The sequence below is a fragment of the Rhagoletis zephyria genome, unplaced genomic scaffold (assembly GCF_001687245.7).
Source record: "Rhagoletis zephyria isolate East Lansing unplaced genomic scaffold, Rhagoletis_zephyria_1.1 Rzeph_scaffold_03556, whole genome shotgun sequence".
NCBI classification, from domain to species: Eukaryota; Metazoa; Arthropoda; class Insecta; order Diptera; family Tephritidae; genus Rhagoletis; species Rhagoletis zephyria.
In genome coordinates, this window is record NW_016160639.1 from 7944 (window position 1) to 18430 (window position 10487).

Genomic DNA, 10487 nt, shown 5'->3' on the forward strand with positions numbered 1-10487 from the left:
TATCGGAAAAGGAGGCGTGGCACTTCCCATACACATCGAATTTTTCATACTGCATATCTCTGAATGTGTTCATGGAAGAGTACTGGAACTTGGTATGTACAAGATATATAAAACGCGACTGGTCATGAAGAAAATTTGGGGCTATTGGAAAAAGGGAATTGGCACCTCCCATGGTAAATTACTCGAAAATGGTATAGAGATACATATATGAAATCAATCCCATGCACTTCGAGAAAATTGGGGTTATTTGAAAAGGGGACGTGGCGCCTTTCAAACGCACTGAAACTATTACGTATCTTTGTATGCATGTACAGTTTTGCTAAGTTATTTAAGACGGCAAATATGCCTTCTGACAACCACCAAACCGTAATATTAGAAGACAAATGCGTCACTAAAAATCATGAACGTGAACTCATGAAAAAATGCTGGACCAAAATGTTTCAGTACACGGTTAAAAATTTCGGTTTTAATTTTAAACTTTTTGGACTACATATATGACCACACTACATAAATTCAGTTTCAAATACAAACATTCTAAATGTAAAAAAAAGAGGGCACATATGTTGGCTTTAGAATTTAAACAGTTCGGTTTAAATTTTAAACCCAAACATTTTCATAATTAAGAATAAAAAATAAAAATAAAATTCATGCTCCGTCTGATGGGGATTGAACCCGGACAGCCATAGTAGCAAGCAATTGTATCAAGCAGCTTTGCACACTCAGCTACAGCCACGCATGTAAAATTGCTTTCCTATGTTGAGTTTGAATCAACACCACATTTCGCTGTGTGCAAACATTTTCTATTTCCGTTTAGATTTTAAACCAAATTTTCTATATATGTGACCTGGTCTACGGAAAGGGGCTTAGGTGTCAAAAAATCAATTTTCACTTTTTGGTTGATTCGGATGGAAGATGAGATGCTTTTTCACGTGGTGAAAAGCAGAAAATCCTAACTTGCTTAGAAGTGTACTAAAAATGTAGAGAAAGAAGAGTAAAAATACGACAAAATATAATTTATTGGTAATGAACAAAATACATTGAATTATAAGCTATAAAGACATGATTATACACTAGAAAAACGTATTATAAGCCAAAAATAATAATGCTGAGTAGTTTATGTATTTTTCTTTGTTGTCGTTTTCCTTGAGATCTTTTTACGTGTTGATCCTGAGGAAGATGAACCTGGTTCCTCGTCTGGTTTGAGAACATCTTCACTAGTTTTTGCCTTCCGTTTCTTCGATGGCAAATCTTTCGGCAATGGAGCCACAATATCTACTTTAGATATATCCGAAACTAAGCTGCGAAGATTGTGATAGATGTACCACTGACGTTCCAAAGATAAACCGGCTGGTTGTATAACTTTAGGCATTTCAGGATCGATAGGTTTTAACAGAAGCTTAAAGGACTGCGCTTCTTCACTGTCTGCGAATTTCTTTGTTTTTACACAATTTTTAGAGATTATGAAATGATGGAATTGCGTTATTCCAACAAGTGACTTGTACAGTGGTTTAAAATAGCTGTCCCATTCATACCAGACGACTTTTTCAGACGATACAGCTTATTATAACCCCCAGGTGATGATGCCTCGACACACTGCAGTAAATCTGCATACGTGTCGATGTTACTGACGGCATACTTACTTTTGAAAATACCGAAGTAATGATCAGGCGTGAACTTAGTGTGCCCGGTAAGTAGAAAATTGAATAAAATAGTTTTGTTAAGACCCCGAGCCAAACACCATTGCAGATATGATAGTACAGTGTTATTCTTATTCTGCCCAACACAATTGTCATAGAAAATAACGAGTGTTTCAATGTCTTTATAGTAGGTTTGCAGGTGATAATGCAGGATGCTCACAACACAGTTAGGTCCTTTACCAACGTCATCTTTTTCATCTATCATGTAATTGTACTGTAAAAAAAAAAAATATAAGTAAGATCCTGTAAAGGCGAGCAATTTGAGTTCCTATGATTCAGTTTGAAATTCTAACCTGAACTTTTTGTTTTTCGTCTGTAATTCCGAAGACTCCGCACTTCTTGGTTGCTTTGAAGTATGCTGTACCAGGTTGTTGTGGACTGACAGGGTAGTGAACGGTTTGGGCAAAATCAAATGACAGAACGACTGCTGTAGGGTCAGTATTTCTACACCAACTTTGATAATATTCTCGTTGATTTCGGGCTCGGTGGAGGTGATCAAGAAATTGATTAAGCTTCTGTGCGCGTTCAATGTCAGTAACACCTTTGGCTTGCGCAATCGATATTGTGTTTCCTATTAAAAGAAAAAATACTGAATTTAATCTCAACGTTTGATACAACTATAAAATGAGAAAATAATGAGCTACTTACCACGGCAGACATCGCAGAGATCATCCGCTGGTTTCATAACTGTAACATGGGGTATGTATTTGGACCATATCCGTCGAAAACTGCAATTACTCATCTTCAATTCGTCATCACTGAGTGAAGAAATGTATTTTCGATAAATTGAGGACTTCGTCTCGCTGGATGGCAGTTTCATTATCCGAAAATCCTTAAATTTTGGGAGTCGTCCGGGCAGTGGAAGAGCCATTAAATCGGCTATAGACTCGATGAATTTAACAGCTTTTTCGATGTCAGCCGGTTTAAATGACTTTGGATGTGTACTCGGTTTATTTGCCAGTCCGTGTTGGCGCACTGTTACACCCTGTGCGTGAAAATGACGTACTAAATTTTCGTAACGCTTCGTCGTACAGGCATGTACAAAAAGGAAAAACGAACGACAAACAGGTACTCTGTAGAAGGTAAATTGAATTCTATGCCTCATAACTTCTGTATCCTGTCTCTGTCCATATTTCTTCCGCCCAGCAAGCTTTGCGTATACACTTTCTAGCTTTTCGTTACTCATAATTCCAGCTTCGATGTGACTTAGTATCACTAAATCAAGTTCATTTTTCGACATCTCTAAACAATTGTTCCGCGTACTCTCGATCATTTCCCGTGGTATCAGTGTATGGCATTCATTATTACAACAATCTTTTGACAGAAATTTTGTTACCAGCTCCTCCTCCTTTACATCAACAACATTCAGGTCCATCTTAACAAAAGTTTGTTCAGTATCATCTTCTGCCTGAGATACACATACTTCGTCTTCATCATCATCGCTCTCTTCATAGTTTTCATCATCGTTTTCATCATCCTTTTCATGGAAATATTGTCCGTATACGGCACTGAACTCCTCATCAACACTCATGTTTCATTTCATGCGAAATGCGAAGACGATAATCAACAGAAACAGTAAACGTCACTTCTTCAGTGTTACTTTTTTAAATGTTCCACACTAGCAACTTACACGATGAACTATAATAATATTCCGACCAACAACAACACTTACTGGACCAACAACAACACTTACTGGACCAACAACAACACTTACTGGACGTCCGGCGCGGAGAACAATTAACGAGATAATGAGAAACTGACGAAACGAGTTGCTTACTTTTAACAGCTTTTTCACAGAAAACTAGTTTTCGCACGTAAGCTCCCTTTTCGTAGACCAGGTCACATATGAAACCTAGAAACTAGAATTAAAATATTTTGGTTTGATTTTTAAATCACGAACTTTTTGGACTAAAGTTTAAACCACAATATATTAAAAATTGCTTAAAACTATTGACTGGTTTAAAAAGTAGACTATAAAAGATTAAAAAAGGCAGTAGTCCCAGCGCCGATTAAAAATTAAACCCAAATTTTTGACCGTGTACAAAAAATTTATTTTGGGCGGGACGAAGTTCGCCGGGTCTGCTAGTAATAAAATAAAACAATAATAAAATAAAATTATAATAAGAATAAAATATAATACTAATAAAATATAATTACTGTACCTGCATTTATTTATTTCTTGTTTAATTTAAAATGTACAAAGTACATACTTTATATATGTATGTAAATGTTTTGTATTCGAAACATTTAATCTTAAATAAATGAATTGTATGCTTTCAGAATACTTTTTTGTAATTGAAATTTATTTTGTAAGTTGTAAACGGTTTGTGTCGGATTTGGGTAGAAAATTGGTAGGGGGAATAATTGTTAGTGGCAACGCTGCTTAAGTTCTTTATTGCACTCTTTTTACATTTTTTTGTGCCCGCAGTGTCGGTTAAGCCGTTTTTCTCCGTGAACAATTTTTCATTGCAGAGACAAATTGTTACGTTTTTGTGTGAAAGGTTTGAAGTGCCTCTATTTTACAAGCTTTTATTTCCTTTGCTCTGTATGTATGTATGTTTGGTAGGGGCAAATCTTGCAATAAATTTTTGATCAACTTCCCGATTACCTAGAGACCTGAACTTCACAGTTGGTTCAAAACCCGATAGGTGGCGCAGGAGTCGAGATACAAATCCCGTATTTATAGTCCGATTTGGTTCATATTTAGAACGTATATTAACTACATGAAAAGGAATAACTCCACTAAAAATTTTGCCGATAGGTGGCGCACGAGTATGGTAAACCAGTATTTGTGGTCAAATTTCGTTCATATTTAGAACGCTTGCTTTAAAAATTATTGATTTTACAATTAACTTATTTCTTCCAAATATGGACTATTTACAAACAAAGGTAAATACAGTAAAACCCGCTTAAGTACCTCACGAAAAATGTCAGCTTTTTTAGGTACTTAGGCGGGTTGGGTACTTAAAAGAACCTGCTTAAGTACCTCGATGCGGGTACTTAAGCGAACATAATTACTGATGTCGTTACATCTTCTTGTTAACTTACATAAATACTTGAATAACAACATTTAATGAAGTATACATAGTTTAAAACCAAAATCGTAGCATTATTTAAACACATAAACAAGTAAAGAAAAACTTTATAAAAAAAAATATTTAGTGCAACGGTATGTCATTTTTACAAGAATTAAATTGTTTAAGAAGTCAAAGTTGGACATATCATTTTGTACCAAATTCAAAATGATATGGTTTGCCACTTGTGGTTATTTATTTATTTTTTAAATTTTTCAATCAATTAAAATGCAGTCCATTCCCTAACAAATACCATATAAACCTAAGCTTAAGATTTTGTAGAACACTTAAAAAAAATCGTCATAATTTCAAACTTTTTTCTCAGAAGTATTTTTTGAGTATACAGTTTTATAGCCCACTCAATTTTAGTGCAATAATGTGCAAGTTTCAAGTAGCTAAAAGCTACCGTTGATTTTTTAGATTTTTTTACCGAAGGTGTGTAGCGCTGCTACTGAATTTGAAAATACGTAAATATTTTAAGGAATTTTAAAAAAGCACTTAAAAGAGGAAAATTATAAGTAAAATTGTAAATGGGGCCGGGAGGTACTTAAGAGAGGGATTTTCTTCTGATTATATTAAAAAATTCACGGTGTCCAAAAATGTTGGTTACTTAAGCGGGTTAGGTACCTAAGTGCGGGGGTACTTAAGCGGGTTTCACAGTACATATATTTGTGGAAAATTACGATTTTTAATCAAAAGGATAAAAACATAATACATGGATATGGTGTTAAAAACTTAGTTATTGCAGATCTTAACTCTTTTTTCTGAAGAGTTAGTAGAAGAGGAAAATTCTGTGTTCGTTTCTTAAACTATTGCTCTCCAATAAGGCAAAAAAGGCTCATCCTCTGCCCTTTGATGCTTTGTCAGGGGGATGGTTGCCTTCCCAACTAGCACCAAAGTAACAGAAACGGAGACGGAAACCTATAGCGAGAAACTATTACGTAACCTTCACTAAAGGGGCCTTTTTGATGTATAAGTAACTTTATTTGAAATATTGTGATTACTTAAAAATTATGTGACTTTTAAGTAGCATTACCGGTATTGCGGAAGTCGTTGCTACCAGTAAGCTAACCTTAAAGTTTTTAGATCTTAAAAATGGCAAATAGCAAGAGCGGCGACTAACCCACGTTACTGAACTGCAACTGCAAATCTGCAGCTACTTTTAGGTAACTTTGGTAGTTTTCGCGACGTTGTGGGCAGGGTTGCCACTGACGAAAAATAATATTTACCATCCACTTGAAAAAAATCTACCAAATCTTGGAAATATCTACCAATAACTTTTTTATAATTATTTTAACAAAAACATAGTTTTGTTATTTTTTTATTTATTTTAATTAGTTATTTCAATAAGAGTTAAAATTTTTTGAAGAACTTTTCATTTAACTAGTTATACGGTATTTGAGTCATATTATTGGCATATTCTCAGTTTCCTTCAACCAAAAGCGGAAGTGATGAAACTAAAGGCAACAATGAAACTTAACTGTAAATTTTTTCTTTATATTTAAATACATAATCATTTAAAATATTTAGGCGATCAAAAGCTTCTCGGGATTCCGGTAAAATTAGTTTTGAATGGAGCGCGATAAGTTCGCCTTATATCGATATACATTTATACGTATGTAATTATATAAAAAGTATGCAAAGAAATTTATAATATATTTAAAGATAACTACGAAGAATAAATCGGGAACGGAAAGTTCATCAAAAATCTACCAAATTGAGAAAAAATTTACCTTTTTACCAACCCAAATTTTTTCTACCAGTTTTGGTAACAATTTACCAAAGTGGAAACCCTGGTTGTGGGGTCCTTAGTAGTTTCTTCATATCCATGGAACTTGTAAGTCATATCTGTGAGTGATAATAAGGTGTCCGCTACCTGCCGACCAAAACGTCACTGTCGATGGCTACTGCAGAGTCGTGGCACCTCTTAAATTCCCCATGAAGTAAATTGCACGATCAATCACGACACAAGCACTCGAAGTACCTACAACCAGTGTTGCCATTTTAGCCGATTTCTGGCTAGATTTAGCCGGTTGCGATAGCAAACAGCCGGAGAAATTTCGATTTAGTCGGCAGCCGATTTGTTTGAAAAAAATTAGCCGTTTTTAGCCGATTTTGCTATTTGCCTTGTTTTCTTAAATTTAAAATATGTATATATGTTTCCATTTTTGACTAAGCGACCCAAAATGGCTACTAGCTGTAGGGTAATTAAACTGTATGTTTTTATACTTGCTTAAATTCTTGAAGTTAAATTTATTGTTCTATGGATTTGTATGTTTTTATGAAATGAAAATTATTGATTATTCAATAATAAACTTTCAACTTCACTAGCTGTTGCAAATTTGTTGATTTGGTTTGCACAGGATACACCAGGGTCGCCAATATATCGTATTATGATATCAAATTAAAAAAAAAAATGTGGTTGTCTGAAATCTTTTGTTTATTTATTCAGTTTTTGTTAATGTTTTAAAGTTACTCTCTGACTTTGTTTATTTGTTTTTAAAATCAAATTCATTAACAAAAAAATAGGACAAAATTAATTTAAAAATTTATTAACAAATTAATTTATAATTAATTAGAGATTAAACAATCTACCATTTTTAATGTAGGTAAATTAAAAAAAAAATATTTAAAAGAAATTTAGAATTATTAATTGCAATTAATATAAATAACTTTACATTAATATAATTAATTTTTATGAACATATACATAAATATCATTTGTGTTAACTAAAATTATTATTATTTATATTTATTTTGAACACTTCTTCTCCAGTTTATTTCAAAATGCAAAGATCACCAATACGTACACGCAATTTCACAACAACAACAGAAAATTGGCATAAAAACCCAATACACACTTCAGACTTAAACATTTCACAAAATATACCCACTAATTGTTTTCCAAAGGAAAATAACTTGAGTGCAAATTTATCAAAATCTATTAAGTTGCCTCTTTTTTGGGAAGATTGTCCTGAAGCATGGTTTCTCCTTGTGGAAGGACAATTCGAAATCAACAACATACGTGCTGATATTATCATTTCATATCAATTTCAAAACATTTTAGTTTTTCTTCAAAAAGAATCAATTTCTAAAATTATTGATGTTATTAATCCGCCTCCTTTGATTAACAAATATGAAACAATTAAGAAAGTTTTATGTAAAAGATTTTCTCTTAGCGAAGAGAAGAGATTAGAGCAATTATTTTCAAATACCGAACTGGGTGATCGTTCACCATCAGAACTTTATAGACATATGAAATCTTTAGCAGGTTCCAAATCAATTGTCAGTAAAGAACTTTTATTTAAATTATGGAGTAGGAAGTTACCGCAACAAATACAAATTCATTTGACTTCTTGTAGTAATCAAAATATTGAAGAAATTATTTCTCTTGCAGATAAATTATTTGATTTGATAAACCCCAATCGTCTAAATCTTTTAATGTTGCTAGTGTAGAAAATAATAATAATAATATTCTTGAACAATGCAATAGAAATTTGACTGAGTTGACTACAGCTATTTACCAAAATCTTAACAAAATTACAGCAGATATTAATGAATTACAAATTAGATCAAGATCAAGAGATAGAGATAGGGACAGAAGTCGTTCTAGATCAAGAAAATTTTCTAGATCTAGAAACGATATTAACCAAAATATTTGTTGGTATCATAGAAAATTTAAAAATAATGCTTTTAAATGCATTCAACCTTGTAATTTTAACAAAAATAAAAACGAAGAAAATTCTAATGTTTTAAACTAGATCGTTCCTTTATGAGCAGAGGTGGGCACTACCACAAACAAGCGGCTAGAAGTGAGAATGTGTTAGTGTGCCTAATTCATTTTGCATGCTACCGCGTTCTCATCGTTACGCTCTTGCTTGTATACGTACACGCGATGTTTACGCTCTTTGAGCGTGTGCTTGTTCTCTGCCCATCCCTGATTATGACGGTGGCTAATAATGGAAATGAAGTTAAGCCATCTCGCCGCCTATTTATTTATGATAAATCCAATAAATTAAATTTTTTAATCGATACTGGTGCAATCGTTTCGGTCATTCCTTCTTCAAAATTCAAATCACATAAAAGAAACTCAGATCTTAATTTGACTGCAGCTAACGGTTCTTCTAAAAACTTATGGTACAAAACTTTTAAAATTTGATCTAGGTTTAAGACGCGATTTTGAATTCCCTTTCATATTAGCGGATATTTCAACACCAATCATAGGCGCTAACTTTTTGGAGAAATTTGGTATATTAGTTGATATTAAAAATAGAGAAATTACTGATTCAACAACAAAATTGAAAGTTTCTGGATCATCTGGTTTTTGCGATATATTTTCAATAAGGATACCAATTACTGAAAATAAATTTTCTAAACTTTTAAATGATTTTCCTTCAATTACTTGTGAACCACATTACACTAAACCAGTGCAACACCAAACGGTTCACAGAATTGAAACAAAAGGAGTGCTACCTTTCTCCAAACCAACTCGTCTTGATCCAATTAAATTCAAAATAGCAAAAACAGAATTTGGGTTTTTAGTTAAAACAGGTATATGTAGGCCTTCACATTCTCACATTGCATCTGCTTTACATTTAGTTCCCAAAAAAGGACCAAATGATTGGAGACCTTGTGGAGATTATAGAAGACTTAATTGCATTACTATTCCAGATCGTTATTCATGATTTGACTATTAATTTAAAGAACAAACAAATATTTTCAAAAGTTGATCTTGTTCGTGCATATCATCAAATACTTATGGCTGAAGAAGATATACATAAAACAGCAATTACTACACCGTTTGGAATGTTTGAGTTTGTACAGATGCCTTTTGGACTACGAAATAGTGCACAAACATTTCAGCGTTTTATTAATGAAGTATTTTCAGGTTTAGAATTTGTGTTTGTCTATATTGACGATATTCTTGTTGCAAGTGATAATGAAGATCAACATATTGAGCATTTAAAATCTGTATTTGAAAGACTTGAAAAATATAGTCTGAATATTAAACCTAGTGGAGGATGGTTCCGTGCGCAGAAGTGGAAAACTTTTGACTGCCATTCACCTGGGAGTGGCCAGAAGCGATTCTTGTGCGTACGGTTCAAATCGCAGCTCACAACGTCCGGATATTTATATCCACGTATCCTCTGGATAGCAACCAAACACCCGTTTGGGAGCGAGCTAAACTGAGAAGGCGTAAAACTTCGCGTGCGCTGGGTTTGGGTCCCGCCACGTTAAAACCCCGCCCAATGAAAAGAAAAAAAACAGCCTCAGATGAGACCCCCTTTTTCTGGTAACGACCACGGCAAACGTATAAAGGACTATGATTTAAGGGTATGCACCTGGAATATCCGGGCCCTTAATGGGGAAGGTGCTTCTGCCCGGCTGGCTGATGTCCTCGGGAAGACAAAGGCTGACATCACCGCCATCCAAAAAATGCGATGGACGGGGCAAGGTAAAGTGAGCGTGAAGCCTTGCGACTTCTACTACAGCTGCATTTAAAGCGAAAATTCGGTGTTGGATTCGTGGTAGGAGAGAGACTTCGTCTCCGAGTACTAGCGTTCACCCCGGTGGACGAACGTCTAGCCACAATCCGCATCAAAGCTAGATTCTTCAACATCTCGCTCATCTGCGCCCATGCCCCGACGGAAGAGAAGGATGAGGCGTCCAAGGATCTCTTCTATGAGCGCTTGGAACGTACATATGAGCGCTGCCCC

General features: G+C 34.3%; 1 protein-coding gene across 1 annotated transcript; it reads right to left on the reverse strand.

Moving 5' to 3' along the window:
- Window positions 1–1158: 1158 nt before the first annotated feature.
- LOC108369232 (uncharacterized) lies at window positions 1159–3197 on the reverse strand (the record flags this gene model as incomplete). The annotated part of the gene is made up of 4 exons (XM_017624302.1): window positions 2346–3197; window positions 1991–2268; window positions 1641–1911; window positions 1159–1422 (listed from the first exon to the last, which is right to left on the reverse strand). Coding segments are annotated over exons 1-4 (1540 nt in total), but the record flags the coding sequence as incomplete, so codon positions are not given.
- Between the last annotated feature and the right edge of the window lie 7290 nt (window positions 3198–10487).